At 38.7% G+C, this 20797-nt stretch overlaps 2 protein-coding genes across 2 annotated transcripts; both read right to left on the bottom strand.

Moving 5' to 3' along the window:
• Nucleotides 1-1576: 1576 nt before the first annotated feature.
• On the bottom strand, nt 1577-16024 carry LOC136432784 (adhesion G protein-coupled receptor E2-like). Its single transcript, XM_066424276.1, has 31 exons — nt 15686-16024; nt 15158-15280; nt 14519-14644; nt 14175-14300; nt 13582-13704; nt 12652-12771; nt 12195-12311; nt 11679-11801; nt 11288-11413; nt 10988-11110; nt 10600-10722; nt 10276-10401; nt 9943-10068; nt 9618-9722; nt 9246-9334; nt 8607-8795; nt 8017-8079; nt 7541-7652; nt 6939-7258; nt 6751-6791; nt 6416-6536; nt 6217-6308; nt 5771-5873; nt 5370-5523; nt 5062-5167; nt 4644-4710; nt 4251-4345; nt 3814-3940; nt 3670-3711; nt 3233-3325; nt 1577-2824 (listed from the first exon to the last, which is right to left on the bottom strand). Exons 1-31 carry the CDS (start codon nt 15885-15887, stop codon nt 2651-2653), a joined length of 3777 nt encoding a protein of 1258 aa, XP_066280373.1. The 5' UTR covers nt 15888-16024; the 3' UTR covers nt 1577-2650.
• A 70-nt stretch (nt 16025-16094) lies between these two features.
• LOC136434197 (uncharacterized) lies at nt 16095-20245 on the bottom strand. Its single transcript, XM_066426965.1, has 7 exons — nt 20170-20245; nt 18712-18987; nt 17924-17983; nt 17058-17222; nt 16661-16738; nt 16228-16301; nt 16095-16106 (listed from the first exon to the last, which is right to left on the bottom strand). The coding sequence occupies exons 1-7, from the start codon at nt 20243-20245 to the stop codon at nt 16095-16097; spliced, it is 741 nt and encodes a 246-aa protein (XP_066283062.1).
• Nucleotides 20246-20797: the final 552 nt, after the last annotated feature.

The raw sequence follows: 20797 nt of genomic DNA on the forward strand, positions 1-20797 counted from the left end.
ACTCATTTGTATGCACTACCATATCTAACATGCACTGACGTCACTGTGTATGTGATATACGTGACAAAGTCTCAACGACTTCAAAGATATTCTTCAAGAAAACAATAGGCCCGAACCATCTGCTCATAACTCATAACTTTTTTATACGAGCAAGTTTGTCTATCAAATGCAATACATCATCGTCCGACACGCAATGGTACAGCATTATCATTGACATATATAACAACATAGGCACTAAACCAAGGTCAGCAATTTTTACTCGAGGAGCAATATATTGAATACAATTATGACAAATGTCGCCAGTAACAATGCAATAACAGTACGCCCTGTATAAAGTATGGCTCCCACGGGGACAAAGGTTTTTTTGTCTAAAGTGATTTTTGCTCACGTAGGCAAGTTTCCGGTTAATCTGAAGACAGGGGATACAGAATGACCTTACTGTGAACTTGCCAAACTATACTGTGTCCAAAAAGAGATTAACGATAGATTTAGTAATACGTTGTTTTGAAGTACCGTTAACATATTCCCGTCATGAAGGTTATATTGTTGACATGTGTGTTTACCTATTTGAGTGCAAGTTCTCCGGAAACGTGACTTTGTACCTCGCCATTTCCTGTGTAATTCTCCGGATACGTGACCTAGCACCCCTCCCCGCCCATTCCTGCTCACCTGAAAATGCGAGATGTTTATCTACTAGAATACGACAATGACCTCTTTGTAATCATAGTCTATTTGGAAAGAATGTCTGTTATATGACAGACAACAGGATGAATGGCCATTTCAGGTTGCGTCAAGTCTTAGAAAATGACGAATGGGGGCTTGTTTTTCTTGAATTCTAGTTCCTTTTCCCTTCTTATTGCTATATATTTATGTTATTTCTACATAACTGACATAGCTATTCACACAATAACATTTTTCAACACTAAACACATAATGCAGCTTTACATGTATGTTTGCTGGACCAAATTAAGATCTCCTTGGCCATGGATGTTGTTTATGATATTGGATACGCTCGAAAGAGGGCGTGGTCGTTAAACGTTTCACATGATTTGGCGAGAATAATTTGTTGATCCCTTTGAACCCCTATGACGTCTAACTCATTGTTTGTCACTTGTGTACGTCGCTAGAAACCAATTCAATTTTTTCTTTTGCGTGTAAGGAGGATAATGTAGACAATAGTCGACCATGGAAGCACTTTAGGACTTGTGTATAAATGAAAAGAAGGCGGGGCAAATATGACCAAATAACATTGATGAAATTGAGAACGCCGCCTACATCTAAATCTGTTGATTGCAGACCTTGGTTAACTGAGATTACTACATGATAACCCATTATCGCATCGGCCGAGCCATATATTATTGGGTTGGTTATCAGACAACAAAAACAGAGTGTTTTCGTCCTTACTTGTTGAGATCGGGTACTGCGCTAGGGTGTGTATTATTCTTTATATTCGGTGAGCGAATGCATGGGAAAGATTCTGATATTGAAAAATATACATTTTACACTCAGCTATGACCCAAAAATCATCTGGACAATCAGCAAGAAGGACCAATGAAAATAACGCTATATATATATATATATATATATAGTGTGTTCTACAAAGAATAATAAGACTGGTGATCTATCTTCAGGCATATATTCTAGCCTAATGGTAATAATTGACTCTTTATCATAAATGAAATGATGTTTTACTCCATCAATAAACGAAAATGCTAATATGCACAGTGCACAAAGCCATCGCTATTCATATTAAGATAGATCCAGATATAGATACAAAGTGTCTTTGATACCACTCTGACTTTACATTGTACCGCGTAGCAGGTATAATGTAGACCGTTAAATACGTACAGACATCTTCAGTTGTACCGATAGTCTACCGTTCACTTTTTCATGCAACAAGTTATCGATAAAACTATTGGTTTTGTGGATAAAGACTACTTTATGCGAAGTAAAACATGACTGTACACAGCTACAGGCAGAAATATACTATACGTTATAATAAAGGCAATCAAAGCTCGTAAACTTTGTACATAGTTAGCCAATGTTGATTTGATTATATGGATGGCATCCTCTGGGGTCCCGAAAACTGATGCGAGTGTGAGAATAAACAAATGCTTGGCAAAAAAAGTTGCCCTTTTTATGAAATCTACGTGGTCAGGAAGGATGAACAAATAACTAAACATACAGTGTACGGTATACCGAAATATATTTTTGTTCTTTTTATCAAAACCTTTTCTTTGACTTTGGAATTGACTTTGGCATTCTTTCTGACATTAGTATCTGTTTTCCGAAATACAGATTTTCTTTTGCAATTCACAGCATGTATTTTCTCATTTTGCCGCTGCTTTTTATGATTTACAGTATGGATGAAAAGTTCTTCTTTTTGGAAACGAACGAAAATTGAGACGCACGGGGATGTCATCCATATAATCATATCTACATAGTCGTTATAAGTTATTGATTTAATGTGCGCATACAGTGTTGCCTGTACATTAATAGATTATTGATAAATAACTATTTTATCTTCATAAGATCCTGCGATTATAATTACAATAAGTCTGTATGTAGCCCCACTCCCTTTTGAGTTATCATAGTCACTATACTAGAGCTATGATAGAAACATTAAACACATATAAGTAAGTATTCACATTCATTTTGATCGATATGAGGTTAAGTTTGGATTGTAGGATACTTTCTTGTTGTTGTTGGCTTTATTCTCCACTAAGCACCGGTCAGGAGTTGTGCCCTCTGAACTCACACTTGTAATCCTACTGTCTCTAGTGAGACTGCTTTTCGAACTGTCTGTGACGTCACCCAGCCAAATCTGTTCAGGAAAAGGGACGAAGAAAGAATGGGTTGTACGGTGTTTAAATACAATTATTTTTCAACTCGCATGGAATATCATGCTTGATTAAGATAATTAAAAGTTACCTTGCTCTACGTAACGTAAGCAAGCAAGAAACTTTGCTTGAACTTTGGGGATCAATTGATCTACCTAGTACGTACCAGCAAAGGACATTATTCAAAAGAATATTTCAAATAATTTCAAATATTTCTCAAATTGAGCCAGGTTTTTTTCCCACACAATACATAATCGCATTGAATGCTCGACTGAGTACCAGCGTATAGATGGAATTTCATGCTACATTCCAATTTTCTAGTGTTTCTGTACTATTTTTCATTGTTGTTTAAAGAACAAATGTTCATAATCGGACACTAAAATATTTCTTACCTGTTCGCCTGTGGTGCTGGTCCTCCATCCCTGCCTCCTCTTGCTGGTGCGGCACGTGCACCGAGCCAACTGTCGCTTGAACTCATCCCTCACCTGCATGGTGGTCAAAATTAATTCTTAGTGAAACATAATTAATGAAGTAAAGGTTAGACAAAGGGCATACGCGGAATAACATACATAAGATATTTTCAAGCATCAGGCGACAGAGAGAAGAATTTAGGTGGGGATTATTTTGACGATGATGTGCAGGAAAGTTACACTATGATAGCTTTGACCTTTCTTGTTATTCAGATTGTAGCCAGGTTGAATGTTTGTAACTATTCATTAACTTTACAGATAGAAGCACACTCACTTTACAGATATGAAGATGATGTATTAGGTACATTGGTTACTCGATATAAAAGCTCTATAACACGCACTAGAAATCCACTACGTACCTTTTCATTCAACAGACAGTGGAATACGAACACAAATAGGCCCTGAAAAACACAAAGAAATTACAGTTTTAAAACCCCTCTTATAACCCCAAAGGGATTGTACCTATGACTACCAATATCACACAAGCCATAGTATATACATACTTGTAGGGAGTTGAAGATGGTGAAAACGTAGGCAAAGAAGACGGTCTCCTGGCTGACATACAGCACACCGAGCACCCATGTCAGTCCCAGGACACACACCAGGGCCGCGGACACACGGATCCAGAACCTGCAATGGTCCATCATACTGTTTCAGTTTCATTGGTTAATTCACTGATTGATTGATTGATTGATTGATAGATTGATTAGTTGGTTGATTGCCCCTGAACGGTTAATATAAGAAAACACAGGAAAACCTTTCTGTAAGCAGTGTTATAAAATGAGTACAATCGAAGTGAGTAAAACATGGTTGTCACACAAAAAATTGGGTAAATGTATCTTTTATAAAGCATGCTCAATTGCATATGTTTTGGTGTCATTGTCACGAAGTACGTATTTCATGTAGCACAAGGTTTCGGCCATTTAAAAAAAAGTTTTACTTGAATTTTTCTCCCTGCCAGGATTGTTCCTGCTTATCGTGCAATCTCTGTGAGTAGATCACTCTCAGGGTCATGACCAGGAATCCCAAGTTCACCTGCAAAGACAATAATGCGGTAAAAAGGTCAAATACTAAACAAGTATAACTGTTATGTATCACTCCGGTAGGTCAAAGAACACAATGATTTCTCAAATGTTTGCAGGAATGATGGAAGTTGTCATGCTAATTTATAATATCATTTACCAGAATGCAGATACTTTGCTTTATGAATGTTAATACCAGCATCCATCCCAAAATAGCTGGGTCGCACCTTCAACTTATCCAAGCTGATTTGCAAAAGGGCATGGCATATCATGTGTCAATGAAACTTGACCAAATGAAAAATGATAATCACCAAAATAATCGACAGCATTGGGCCAACAAAACTCCAGATGAAATAGTTCTGAACTGACAGCCAGCAGCTGTCAAAAGACCAGAAATGCATAGAAATATAAACAACAACAAATTAACCAACAACAACGAGGTATTGTTAGACCGATTAGTATGAATGGTCATTGACGATGAAGGATGACATTTGTTGGTTACTAAACTCTTCCAAAAGGCAACAACTGAAGGTTAAGAAAGCATCCGCAATCATAACTATACTAAAGCAAAACTAGATTTTATAGGAAAAAGAAATTAACATTCATTGCTAAGTCCTCTAGAAAAGTTGGTCAGTAGCAGGATATCTTTTTAGCACATAGTGCGTAAATCACTGTTAAATATGGTGCTTAAATCGTATAGGGTGCACCGATTGATATTGAATGCATTACTATTTCCGTTTCTCTTCGTCTTCCGTGGCTTCCCGCCGTCCATAACCTTCTAGATTAAGTCCATAATTGATGGCAGCTGATATGAGAACCACTACTGCAGGTATTCCTGAAATATATATATTTTTGTAAAGTTGAGATGTATGATGACAGAGCTATATGAAGTGTGATATACAATTTGTATTCTGTATAAAACCTGCATTTCATAACGAAAGATAGTAACCTTTTGCGCATGTCCTTTATGCATAACGTTCTATTTCTGTTGTGGCTGTCCGATTATTTAACATTAATAACAAAAAGGGAAGCGGTACCGTATCCGCCTATGTGGTAGTAGATCAGCCTGTTGCGTTTCAAGTTGAAGACTTTGATGAACATGACGTACAACTCCACTCCTTCCACACACATCCATGTGAAGACGGCCAGGAACAGGTAGTGAAGGATTATCGCTGTCGCGTCACATGCCACCTGTGCAAAGGATTTAGCTCTTCGTTATAATGGCTTTATCATAATGTCATAATGCACATTTCCTATCATTCTATAGAGTCTTAACATGATATATTTCAAAATGTTAGATTGGTGATATTTGGTTTATACTATTGATCATAATATAATAGAGAAGGATCAAGCAAAAAGATAGAACCAACCAAACAATTGAATGATACTTCAGCACAAACACTCAAAATTTTAAGCATGTAATAGAGTGCTACTACACCGGATTGTTGACTTTATCTACGGCAACGAGGAAAACAAGTTCAGCAGCCAGCAGGCAGATACACAGGTTTCCATGGATGATGGTTCGAGAACAACGGACCCGCCTGAAACAAGATGGCAACTATCCTTAGATCATCAACTATCAACAATACTCATCATCATCATCATCATCATCATCATCATCATCATCATCATCATCATCATCATCATCATCATCATCATCATCATCATCATCATCACCATCATTTTCATAATTAACATCATCGTCATAAACAACATCATCATCATAATATTCATCATCATATCATCATATAAATCACCATAATTGATCGCATCATCAACTGATTCATAAACATCATCAAAATTGCAACCACATCAATATCAACATCATGATTGCCATCAACAGCATCACCATTGAAATCCGTATACTGATTTAAGTCGCCTTACCGGAAACCGAGGAATGCACAGATGCAGATGAAGAGGCACACGATGGAAATGGAGCAGCCGATGTACGTGATGACATGCAGAGCAGATAGTTCCTGCAACATTGAATTGTAATTTTATTAGCAAGCAGACGTACAATAAGGCGCGGCCAAATTGGTCAAATAAACAGAGATCATGTTCGATGTCTCATTTCTTTACTCACCTGCTGTCCTAGGCCTGTTACATCAACGAGAATTGCAAAATTGGTGAGATGGGTACATTCACAGATAGTGTACGTCATGGCACTTTTCTTCACTTTACATCCTTTCGTTGACCAGTTTCCACTGAAATTACAAAAGATATATTGGAATAGATACAAGATCCAATCATTTTTTCTACAGATGATTTAAAAAGTTGTAAAGTGCATTCCTGATCACATCCGATTCCCTTTGTATTAAGCATATCAACTTGACAGCATCAAAATAATTTTGATCATGTTAACTCTGAGACGTGTCGTAGGGACTATGTATCTAAGTTTCTGAAATCAAAAGCACTCACCCAGAGTTCCAGGAGACACACATTGTTGATACGTTGACGGCCTGTAAAATATTACGATGGAACGTTATTTGAACGTGCGCCTCGCTCTCAAGATCAACAGAATAGCATATTGTTCTACGTTTGGTTATCTATTCTCAACCTTTTACTGTTGAGAAATTTTCAAATATAAAAAAAAGGTCAAAATATACCTTTTTGTGCTCCAGGAATATTGTGACAGTGCCGTCATTGAGCAAAACAGGATGGCCGTCATTTACGATGGTTGCCGAGATAACCCGAGAGAGAACTCTGTCCGTCTCCAAATTACTTTCATTCAGAGGTGTCATCGCAACCCCCTTGGGTTTAAGATATTGGCCCAGTTTTCTGTAGAGTGAGGCCACGACTTTATACTTTGTCCCGGGAACTGTTATCTGGTCCGGTATGCGTGCCAAGATAGAGGATCTGTCCGCCGTCCATCGTCCAAGAGGAAAGTCCATTTGTTTTCCGTCACCCTTGGCAACAATATCCATCACTGTGGAACAGAAGACAATATCATACATCAGACAACTGCATGAATAATATCTCCAACAGAGTCGGACGCTTCAGACAGCATCCGCTATCTCTCATGATTGAACCGGAATTAGTTCTGTCTGAGCACGGGCAATCTATAGTAGAAGTACCCTTTGAACAGGTATGCACTTGCCAACAAAAGACTATATTTGACCTTATTAGTATCTGTACATTTTTGTATTGTATGTAAGTACTGAAATCTAATGTCAAACTAAAAGCAACAGCAAAACTGGAATCATTTTACCTATATTTTCCCGTGTGATTGAGACAGTCTCATCAGGGACATTCTTCGCCATGAGAAGACCTGACTTTTCGGCTTTGTCCATTATTTCTGGGGCCACTTTGAACCGGCGTTCCTGCAAGCATAGTGGAGTTAGATTAAAGAAACACAAAGGTAAAACAAAGGTAAACGAGACCCACAACTACACGATAAAACATTCCTATGATCTGTTAAAGATAACAGATTATCCCACGCCATCCCATCTCATCAGTCAACGCGCAACAAAATTAAGAAAAGAATGGCCTGCCAATTACAAGTTACAAATCCAAAATTTGACACCCCTTCCCATCATACACCTCATCCTTAGCATGATGGGAAACAAGCATGACGGTGCCAAAATAAACAAACGAAAACAATACAGGTTTTGCAATCGTAAACCTGTAATAAATGAAAATAGACTCGACGATCTCAGTAACGATGTATATGATTTAGAAACTCACCATAGGAATGTCGCCCCAGGCTTCGGTTTGTCTCAGAAGAGCACTTCCGCATGTTAGCATCGACTATCGGGGAATAAAGATACCGAGGGTCGTACATGTAAATACGTTTTACAGTTCTTTGGCCAATGGGCTAAGTGATACTAACCATATAATATGCGTTATTCATTCAGCCAAACAACTTGGTGATAGCATTATAATACAGCCCATTTAGAACATACATAGTCCAAAACTGGAACCCTATAGAGCTCACCGGTCCAAAACTAGACCCCTAGAGCTCACTAGTCTAAAAACTGGACCCCTAGAGCAAAGCGGTTTTAAACTAGACCCGGGCAGACTGGCTCAACGGTCCAAAACTAAAGCCCTGGAGCTCAACGGTCCAAAACAGGACCCTTTAATAGAGCTCAGCGGTCTTAAAGTAGATCCCTGCCTCAACGGTCGCAAACTAGACCCCTAGAGCTCAGCGGTCCAAAACTTTAATGTCAAGTTCGTCAAGCAGACTCTAGTGAAGATAGATGCCTAGATTTTTAATACTGCAGTATCATTTTGTCCACATTCACACATAAAATTGAAGAAATACCGCTTGCACAGACCTCAGTAAAGTTGGTGACGATGTGTCTCTTGTGTTCGTGCAGTACACTGTCCAGCTCGTGTTCATGTTTCTTCACCATGAGGCCAAACAGTTCCGTGCAGATGATGACATCGCCACCGTATATGTACTTTTGATGTTCCAAATGTTCTGCCATTGAGAAGATGACGTCATTAGACGGTCGACCTCTATCCTGAAGAAGGACAACAGATACGATCACAAGAGATTACATTGATGTCTCCCTCTCAATCTAGAATATTGACACACATGAGCGTCTTTTATACCTCTGACTATCTATTCAGCTCCTACCAGGACCAAGCAAAACTGCCAAAAGTCCCTCCTCTGTATATAGCGCATTATGAACATAAATGTCTATTCCAAGATGTTGCATTCTGTTGGGAAAAAAACATGTTCACTTACTCTGGGAGAATGGGTTCGTTACAAAGTTTGCCTCAAGTAACTCATTCTACAGCTGAAATTTAAACTTAAAGAGGAATTGAATGGCGTAAGATTTACCTGTAATGTGGTATGTAGTCAGCAAAATAATTGATGGACAACAACAACACTAACTCCGACCGTTGCATTTATAGTTCCGAGTTTTAAAGCCATGTTTGTATTTGATATAACAATGACTGAAACTCACAAGATCGTGGAGCCAGTGTGACAAGCACTCAGTTAGGTCAGGATCTCCCTCCCATGTCCCGTTACTTCCGCACGTCCAGCTAGCGGCACCTGTATAGAACAGAACGCGCCTGGTTTGTTTGATACTGTTTGAAAGATGATGTGAGTCTACACTATACAATGTAGCGCTAGCTGGGTGTATCTGACCCAGGTACTAGACAATTCTATAGCTACATTAACCACACACTTTTAAACATGGCAGTCAATTCACTGTGCACCTGGTTTCATATAGTGCCGTGTTGATTATGCAAGACATAAGAGCCAATTTTACACTTAGGTATTAAAATAGGTATACCAGATCTATTCACCCAAGCAGTAAATATCATTGACTTACCATTGGTGCCTTTGGGACAGGGGAGTTGGCAGATCATCCCACCAACTGTTTGTTGCCACATAATGCCCCTTCTTTGTCGCCGTGGACAATACGTCAATGATATATCTGATGGTAAAAAAATGATAACATGGTATGATCAGATGAGCCACCACATCAAACAGTGACAACTTTTACTTTACGTGTAGTATATTTAGATGTGGCGCTGTCTTGACAAAAATTACTATAGACAGAGAAATCAGATTAAACTCGTTTCCCAATGTGAAACTGCATGTCTGTTTTCGGTGACTTTTAGTTGATGGATTTGATATAGAATACATGTTAATACCTTTGCAAGTTGTGCCGTTTCCCTTGAACCCTTCATCACAGCTACAGAGGAAGGATCCTTCAGTGTTTGTGCAGGTTGCGTTTTGATCACAGTTGTTTCTACCTCCCGCTGCACATTCATCAATATCTGAAAAATAAATCGAGTGTACATCGTACATGTTGCGGTCAACCAATTACCTTTGTTTCCAGATTTTCCCAAACCCTGAAGTTAGTGCAATTGTCGAGCATTTTGTGGGTCTATATCTACGTAATTCTTAAATGACCATTAATTTGCAAGCACTACAATATATTTATTTTGAAGCCCTCGAACAATTTGTGGTCAAATTTTACGCACCTGTGCAAAATGTACCGTTGCCTGCGTACCCACTGTTACAACTGCATGAATATGATCCGTCGGTGTTGGTACAAGTGGCGTTTTGGTCACAGACATTTTCACTGCCCGGTGTGCATTCATCAATATCTGAAAAACGCAACTTAACTGAATCAATCAATGACTCGTTTCACATGGTCAACACGTTTTCACATTCTGACGCGAAGATGTCTAACCCTTGTTACAAATCATACAAATTGTTCAGTGCAAAGGAACACCCACATCGCTGTATATTGGAAACATCAAATAACTAAGGCAAGGTATAAAAAGTAGACACAATAATCTTACCTGTGCAAGTCGTGCCGTTTCCAACATAGCCGAGGTTACAGGTACAGGAGAATGACCCGTCCGTATTGGTGCACGTCGCGTTTGGATGGCAGCTTTGTAAATTGTCAGAACATTCATCAATGTCTGAAAGTCAATTAACATATTTTCAAAGTATACATTCTTGTCGCATGTCCAAAATATTGTGGGTAATGAATTGTATACATGTCTGTCGACTTCTATCCCTGTATGTTTCGAATTGGAAAAAACGACCAGATTCTATATATTTATGACATAGTCAATGTGCATTCTAAGACTCTGCTGGCAGAAACGTAAGAAGAATGTATTCTTGGAATAAAATTACCATATGTCCTCTCAATACCTACATCTTAACTAATAGAATGCTCCTTACCTGTACAATACGTGCCATTCCCCATGTATCCGTTCCTACACTGACAGGTAAAGTACCCTTCAGCGTTTAGGCATGTAGCGTTAGGATGACAGTCGTGGGTATTCATGGCGCATTCATCGATATCTGAAATTACGTCAATCCTAGATAAAGTTTGTTCTTGAAAATAGCCATGTGATACAACGATAGAATGAAATGTCTATCAGGGTAATGTATTTGTCATTGGTAATAGATGTAGTGTAAAAACTGACTTGTTAATGCACTATGTATCTGCACTATGTATCTTGACTAGAAGATACGTACCTGTACAAATTGCACCGTTGCCTGCGTATCCGACATCACACAGACACTGGAAGGATCCGTCAGTGTTGGTGCAAAGGGCGTTTTCATCGCAGTTGTTTCGAGGTTCCCATGCACATTCGTCTACATCTGCAATTAACATGTTAAAAGCCTTAAAAAGCAATAATATTTCGTAGATAACGCGAGGTCGAACAATGTCATCAAGTGAAATTGAATTTAGATTGAGGATTGCTAGCTTGATGTCGTCGTCATCACCAGCAGCAAAATAATCATTTATATCCGTATGCGTAATATGACAAACATTATATGACGATTCAACGCTTTTGAAATTCTATACAATGTTGTAAGCCTAATACTAGTATGACATTTTAGTACAGTATTCATGTTAACTTGCCTGTGCATGAGGTACCGTTTCCTGTGTATCCGCTCTTGCACTGACATGAGAAAGAACCGGCACTGTTGCTACATGTGGCGTTAGGGTGGCAGTTGTGCAGATCGTCACTACACTCGTCAACATCTGAAAAAAATGAATCAGCAAAATTCTGAGCTAATAATTTGTGGAATATGATATGACACAAGTTGTAATTACAGCTGATATTAGTCAAATACTGATGATAAATATACAACAAGATGAAAACTGTTGAGGTAGACGAGAGATGACAAAAACGCCCCTGGTTCAGCAAACAATACTTAATGGCATGTTATTGATTTCATGAAGACATGACAATAATGTGGAATTGAATATCTTACAACTATTCATGATATTTATTTTTGTCAACAGAAGTATATTCCCATTCTTATGAAGTACTCTTAACTTCAGTGCTAGTGCTATATATTTCAAAATCAATTTTAGTTTTCAGTTTGCTTGTCCACTGTCTACCCGAAGCCAGCTGTATCAAATAGATTTTACCTGTGCAGATTTGACCGTTTCCGACATACCCGAAGTCGCACACACAGGAATAAGACCCATTAGTGTTTACGCAGGCAGCGTTTGAGTGGCAGATGTCCTCAGCACACTCATCGATATCTGAAACGAGATACAAAAACTGAAAGTTCTGCAGCAGTACCAAGGTCAAAGTCAACACCTAATCGCAAATTCATAGAAATTCATCCATAGTTTCTTCAGTTATGTTCAACTATACACACCGTTACACAGATACAAACGCGCTATCATCAAAACATTGACGACTTGACGAATGTAATTATTTGCAATATTCCGACCACATCCGGGAAACTAGAAGATCTGAAGAAAGTTTCTTTAAAACAACTAACGTAAACTTTAGCATAGTGAAAGGTATCTGTACATCCAATGTTTTTTATATGATTCATATTTACAAGACCCAAATAATCATTAAGTATAATGCTACCTGTACAAATCAGTCCGTTTCCTCTGTATCCACGGTTACACTGACAGAAGAATGACCCTTCCATGTTGATACAGGTGGCATTTTCAGCGCAGTCACTCCCTGTCGTGCATTCGTTTACATCTGTGATATAGAATGTGTTGTATGAAACAGTAAGATTTATCAAAACAAGCCTTTATCACCATACATGGCTTTTGAATTGTCTATAAATCAGCTGATTTCGTTTTGAAAGAAATTACTTAATTAGGTTTATCAAGTAAGAGTGGTAATGTAATTGATGAGGCCTGAGGTGAACCATGTGCTTACCCCAACAGAATGTACCGTTTCCATCGTATCCAGGATTACATGCACAGACATATGATCCCCCACTGTTGATACACGTTGCGTTAGAATGACAGCTGTTCGAACCTTCTCCACACTCATCAATATCTGTGATCAAACGGAAAGGAAGAAAATTGTGAACAAAAAGAAAACAATTAACCTAGAAAACCAGTTTACATGTACGCAATAGACTTGGGCGAATGAAATAGATATAGAAAAAATAGTGTTCCCGTTAGCAAATAATCTGGGTTGCAAATATCTTCGTAAAGCAATTAGGTAAGTTATGACGAAAGACGACAACATACCTGTACAGTATGTACCATTCCCTCTGTATCCATTGATGCACTCACACGTATAGGACCCTGCAGTGTTCGTGCAGGTGGCATTGGAATCACACTCCTCAGTTCCTGGAGTGCACTCATTTACATCTACATAAATGGCAGAAAAAAGATATTGTTAAACAAGTAGTAACAGAAAACATACATATGCAGTATCTAAATAAGAATAACTTAATTTTGTGAAGAAGAGTCATTTGGGATTTTCTGCATGAAATGGTAGAACATACTTGTTATTGACTATGTCTAAACAACGTTTTGTAATCTATTGACTTACCTGTGCAGTAGCTACCGTTCCCGCTGTAACCAGTGTCACAAACACAGGAAAATGACCCGCGGATGTTGGTGCAAGAAGCACTCGGATGACAGCCGGCTGTACCCTCGTCACATTCATTGATGTCTGTAAAAAAAGTCTCATATTTCTTACGGTCGCAAGCAAGAGATCGTATATAGGATCTACTTCAAGTTCTAGCATATTTTGAAGTATAAAGAATATCAGTAGAAACCCCTACATATAACACAGGGTATTGATGTAACGAAAAAAAAAACAGGTAGTTGCAAAAGGTTTGACAAAAGCTTTTCATCTCAGATGTAAGTAATGTTCATCTGTATGAATAAGTACTTGATAATATCTAATATTTAGACAAAAAGGCACGACGAAAATAATGATATTTGCATCAGGTAAGAATGTAGAATAAAGTAACGTTACACGGTACATACCGATCATGTGTGTGGTGCGTTTTCCATTCAAACGCAAAATCACTTGCCAGTTCATTAATAACCAAGTGTAAATCGTGTCTTTGTAACACTGCCATGTGCAACCTGCCGTTACAATAATATCGTCAGTCTTCGTCTTTCAGTTGTACTAACCTTCGCATGATGTTCCGTTCCCAGTGTATCCGATGTTACACGCACAGGAGAACGACCCCTCAGTATTTGTGCAATGTGCGTTCATGTGACAGTTGTGTGTAGTCGTAGTAGTGCATTCGTCAATATCTGCAATCATCAAATGGAAATTAAATATCTTATTTCTCCACATGTAACGTTACATAAAATGATAAACACTCTTTCTAGTCTTTATACTTAAAGCCTGCATGAAACATTGGCTTAAATACTAATGGCCAATGGCAGTGTATCTCGTCATCACTAATACCTATAATGTATACAATTAGACATCCTGTTGCGTCGAGGATATTTGCATAACTGCTGCATACCTGTACATGACGTGCCATTTCCCGTGTATCCTGTGTCACACCTGCAGAGGAAGGAACCTTCCGTGTTGGTGCAGTTTGCCTTTGGGTCGCAAGGGGCCTCTCCTACTGCTGCACATTCGTCCACATCTAAAAGACAAATTGTGGCTTCGGATTAGTAGACAATGCCGTTGATGATTCTGTTTTGCTCTATCAACGTGTAACATCACAACAGTGGCCTTAACTGCATATCGTTGTGTTGGGTTTATATAGTCATTCTACATAGCTAAATAATTTCTTACGTTGATGAAGGTTAGACATCCAGGTAGTAAGATACGCCAAAAATAGTTACTCAAGCAACTGGTTAAAATTTTCAAAATTTTATCCAGTTGCTTGAGTAACTATTTTTGGCGTAAATAATTTCTTCTTTTTTTAAGATGTTTGTTTGTGTTGAGTATGTGTGTATAAAATTTTCAAAATTTTATCCAGTTGCATGTGTCATGTTTGTATGTGTTGAGTATGTGTGCACGGGCGGTCGAGCCTGAGATAAACAATAAATAAATGAATATCGCAGTTCCATTAAACAGCGAACCTGTTAACCTTCATGTAACGTACAACAAGAACACCTTTCCCAAGATATATATGATGAAATTTGTGATATACCTGAGCATGATGTACCGTTTCCTATGAATCCATGGTTGCATTGGCATGAAAAGGAGCCGGCATTGTTAAGGCACTCTGCCTTGTGATGACAGTTATGCGTACCGTCACTGCACTCGTCAATATCTGCAAAAAAGGATTCAACAAAGCATTTAGAATGTTTACAAATGTCAAAATTACATAAGGAATATGGAAAGTCATATAACATAACATCGACAGCTTAAAGAAACTCTGTAGCAAAACGATTTGATAATCTTTTATTGAATCTTCACATGTTTTTGCTACAAAATATATCCCCGTGATATGCAATGTGGGTATCCTTAGACCACCACGTTAAAAAGAAAAGACAAAAAGTGTTTTCAAAGCATTCTTAATAAGGTCTTGAACACCTTGATATCTAAAGCATCGTGGATTACTGACGTTGCATGATGAGATTGAATTCACCATTATTTAAATGGTGGTAATCATGAGAGTTGACGTGACATGGCAGTTTTGTTTCTTCAAAGTTCGCTAAATATACTTCATACGCACCTTTGCAAGAGAAACCGTCACTGCCGTAACCATCGTGACAGAGACACTCGTACATCCCTTCGGTTTCATTTCTAGCGCATGACGAATGTACTCCACATCCATCGAAGGGAGAGGCGGACATGTTGACATGTGCCGAGTCTCTCTCACAGATGAACGGTCTTGCGCTGTTGCAGGGAGAGAGCTTCCACCTCCCGTCGGTCATGTTGATTGTGCCACATCTGTTGTTTCCATGTGGGCTGGGCCGACCTTCCCAGTTCTCGTAAACCTGACAAACAGGTGTGAGATTTTATTTATAGACTGATCCTGACTGTCCATCACAATTAGCAGTTCAACCAATGAGAGCATGGAAATTATCGGAACGACCAATGAGAGAATTACTGCATGTCGGTCAAATATTTGCATCTTTATGTTATGGACGGGGCTTTGGGATCGGTTCATTAGAGTGTAAACAAACGATACAATTGCAACATTTCTAGAATTAAAAGCAAATGTATTTACTTGGTTAAAAATTTGTTTTTGAGCACGTAAGAACGTTTTCTTACCAATTTCGAGCCGTCACTCCAAGAACAGGAGGCAGGATCTCGTCTGCATACAAGCCCAATCGTTATATTTTCATCTGCAAGTAAATAAGAAAGGTGTAGTTTAACGTTTTAGCAATTTATGATACTTTAAATCCTATTTCAATTGAGTGCGGTTGGTTCCAGAAACAAAGTCTGGGATTCCATCTTCTTCTGTTAGCTAAATCTTACAACAAGCGGCAAAATATCTGATATTGATAAAAGAGCTAGACTGGGCGAGGTCCAATACTAGCGTAAGGCCTTTGAGGCATTATTTTTACGTACATCGACTAAATTAGCAAGCTGATGTCTAATAGCTACACATATACCTACGACCATATCTAAAATCTAGAATACTCTATATCCATGTTTTTGATACTCATATGCATGCTAGGTAATTAAGTCGATTAATACGTACATGGATCACAATACATTGTGTTGTTCTGCTCTGATGTACAGTTTCCTGCACCAATGCTTGTTATACGCATTATGAAATCTGTAAGATGATAAAAAGGTAAGCTTTTAAAGTCATACAACGCGCCATTATTTACATGACAGTCTTACAATCATTTCTTAGAAGTATATACAAGTAAACGTTATAATGGGTATATATTAAAAGATATTCTAGCATTCTATTAATGTACTATGACTATATATGATTCCTCATGGCAATACATCCTTTTCAGTACATCAAGCTCTGGTGGAAAGTTAAAGCGATCTCAACTGATGAGAAACTCTTTAACCAATTGAAATAAACTACTCAATGTATTTGATTTAATCGTAAACCGGGGCTCCTGATTGGTTCTTGTACTCACCATTGATGAAACTCTGCTCTTCCAGTGACTGTATACTGACCAGATTCGCTGATAGGTTTTGACAATTGCGGTTGGCGTCGTCCCAAGACACCCTTGTATTCCCGGAGAAAATATACCAGCTAGCGTTGAATCCAACCCAGGCGCCACTGTCGTTATAGCGACCTACTGAATAAGGAGGAGGGATGTGTATTTGTATATTTGAATCCACCACAAAGTGGAAAGGATGAAAAAAAGAGAATCCATCTTAATTAAAGGCGGTTGACAGTATGACCTATAATATAAGCAGACTGTACTGACGTGTTGTTGTTAGGAATTGGACCTGAGTTTCGAATCAAAACAGTGTATTCGCAAGTAAAGATTTCATATCAAAGTCTGTCGCTTTATTATTCAAGATTATATGAGAACTATTTCATTTGGAGTAGATTTAGTTCAGAAAAATCAGTGGGTAACAATGTAATTACTATAGGTCCTCAGTATTAAAAAAATTGACACAGAAATCATTGAATACACCCAAAAAAACAATTACTACAGCATTTCACATCATTTTTCAATTTTTTACTTGAAACATAAGTCATAAAGGCCTTCGAATATTGCAAAACGGCACATAGGTATTGGAGGATATCCATATATGCATTTTGAACGTTGGATATATGATCATATCTATGGGGGAGGATCTGACAGAGGTCATGGTTTATAAAGGTCAGGCGCCATCTTGAGAATCTAGTCCGACAGCATAATACCTTTCGGTTCACTAAGTAATGTAAGTATCATCTCTACTTTGTTGACATTTTTATAGGAATATGGTTGCAACCACAACAGAACAACAACAAGAAAATGTAGTTTCAGTAAACATCGGTAGGCCTTACCAGTTTGAACTTGTTGTGTCGAGTCTTGACTTGTAGCTGTGACGTCACTGGAAGATTCCCCTGGGTGATATGGAAGAGTTTTGAGCTCAAATTATCCAGGAAAGGCTAACACTTGTTAACTGATATAGAGCCAGACAAACCCATCTAAGACAACTTCTGGAATATTTCTTTGAGACAGTTACGTATTTTCATGACATGCAGAAATGTAAATGAAGAAATGTTCGAGGAGGGGGGGTATGTTCGAAGTTTTCGAGGTAAGCTGTACGTTCGCCTCGAAATTAAAACCACCGCGAATTTTTTTGCCCTCCTACCCCCTTGTCTACTATTGTGTCAAAAGCAAACTTAAAACCACCGCGAACACTCCATTTTCTCCCTAACGTGGAATTAAAACCACGCGAACTTAAATGCACTTACAGTATCTAGCATTATATCTTAAACCAGTTAGTACATGGCAGGGAGTCAACATTTATCATAACACATATTTTGCACGTTGGAAGTCTGTTTTGAAATTATTTCAGGAAGAAAAATCAAATTATTCAAGGGAAATCCATTCTGTAAGGGAGGAGAAAAGTAATAAGGGAGAAAGATGCTGGATCATAAACACAAAACATATGTTGGAAAATGTACAAGATTATGAAGTATTCTATTGAATTGAAATGTCCACACTTTCAGTTGTGTACTCAATTGCTAATATCTTTTCTGTATTCTACTCACTCCATCTCACACAATTATTCATCCTCTCACTTGGATATCTAAAAAGGCTGAAAATAGAATCGAATTTTTCCTACCAGACTCTGCGCAGCAAAAACGAACTTCATAATCCAGGCACTGACAGTCACTCTGCATGTCGTTCCTGCACCCGAAGCCCTCTTGCGAGTTGAGGACCACAAACGTCTCTCCTGTCGATGATGCCTCCACACGTGAGCCGCGGACACGGGCCTGGATGCGGGAGGTGCTGGAACATATCCGGCCCGGATACTCCCTCTGGAGGCCCGGGAGAAGTTCCCAGTCTCCCGTGCCGACAGGGTCGTCGCCGTCAAACCATTCTGTCCAGCTGACGCAACCTAGAAAAATTGAAATGTATCCTTGTCAGGCAGTTGATAGAAGGTAATGTGTGGAAACAGATGTGACAATGAGGAGTGTATTTTAATGAGTTTGCTGAGAGAGAAAAAGAAAGGATTTAACATTTGGCAGTAATGGCAGGATATATATGGAGCCAACTTGATGCTGTGGCCTTCTTATATAAAGTTGATGATTTTCATTTCCTTTGAATCACAGTGAATTCGTGCAATTACAGAGTGTTGACAGTGTGAGAACTTATGCAAGGTAAGTAGTTTCAATAAAGTATTTTCTAAAAGCTACGTATGCATTCCTCATAACTAAACATCATCACTTTGATGGCTTAATGTTCAAGTAATCATATTGCCTCTTCTCTAACTAACTGATCATGCATATAATATGAGAGAATCAATTGTCTTGATATTAGCTTCCTGGAAGGAAAATGCCATTTCTTCGTACATGCAGTCGAGGCACAAAGCAAGATGTCACATACGCCATTGTTTCATCTATACTTCATACATGATCTAACACTAGCTAAGACACCAGTTAAAATGTTTGTTCGTCAACCACATGCTTGACAGTTTGAACTTGATAATTACATAACTTCTGCCCACTGTTTTATTTGGTCACGTGGTTTGTTTCTTACAGAGTCTCCCGGAAATAACCAAACTTAGGAAGAAGCATCAATGTACAAGGGATACTGAAATGAATTCTTTCATAGTGAAATAAAAATCTCAACACGTCTAAATCAAACATGATGCATCACAGAAAAGGGTCATACCCTAATCCGTACTTTTTGTCACGATGTAGGCAAGAAATAGCTACGTCTGAACCTTTATTTTGTCTCGCGCATTTCAAGGTCAGTTTAACTGCTGTGTGTAGTGACCCCGCCTGGGGATAAGCTAAGAAGCAAACGTGTGGGTTTTATCATGCAGCCATTCTTCAATAGTCTATTTTCCTCTGAAAGTAAAGTTTATTCATGCACGTTGTTTCGCCTCCTCCCACGCGTCCATTTCAGTCGGAACCTGACGAACTTGGACTAATTATATTAAACAAATACGTATCGGCACGGTCATAGCTAGATTTCGTCGTCACATGTCGTTTAAACCAACAGCAAACTTTATCAGAGACATACGAATCATGAACATTCCGACTAGAAATAACTTTTTTCATAAATGTCAGCTTACTTTGTGCGTTGGCCTCGAGTGTTAAGTAGAGACACACAACTGCTACAAACGTGGCGATCCAAGTATGTGCTGCCATAATCCCACTTGATCCAGTAGACCTTAGGTCGTAAATCCACTAAATCCACGCTTTTCACTGACTCCTTCAGATCCTTTGCACCATCCAGCGTTCCCACAGGAAAAATGGGAGCTATTTCTGGTATCCACGTCAGATCAACCACACTTAAAATCGTATCTACAACTATTTGGTTTTTGTGAGCTGTCTCTTTGTCCGCCAGAAATGGCTACACCTCCAGCTATCTTGTGAACAGCGCGCGTCATGGTGACGTCTGTGCCACCAGTTGGACCAGATGCCCCTATAGTATAGTCCTCGCAACAACAAGAGGGTCAATTGTTCGTACTTAATACACAAATAGCGCTGTGTCGTGTGAACTTTCAAAAGTGAAAAGTAACAGCCAAATGATTACCGTCCGCCAGATGTTTCTGCTTGTAGGTTGCTACAACAAGAGGATGCATTCGTTGTGAATACTTGAATTGGTACATGAATGAATGTCATCTCGTGTGAAAATTTGCTGTCGAAGTATTGAAGTAATTGAAGTTACAGATGTGAGAACGACAACAGCCGCCATTT

The sequence above is a fragment of the Branchiostoma lanceolatum genome, chromosome 4, assembly GCF_035083965.1.
Source record: "Branchiostoma lanceolatum isolate klBraLanc5 chromosome 4, klBraLanc5.hap2, whole genome shotgun sequence".
In the NCBI taxonomy this organism is placed as follows: Eukaryota; Metazoa; Chordata; class Leptocardii; order Amphioxiformes; family Branchiostomatidae; genus Branchiostoma; species Branchiostoma lanceolatum.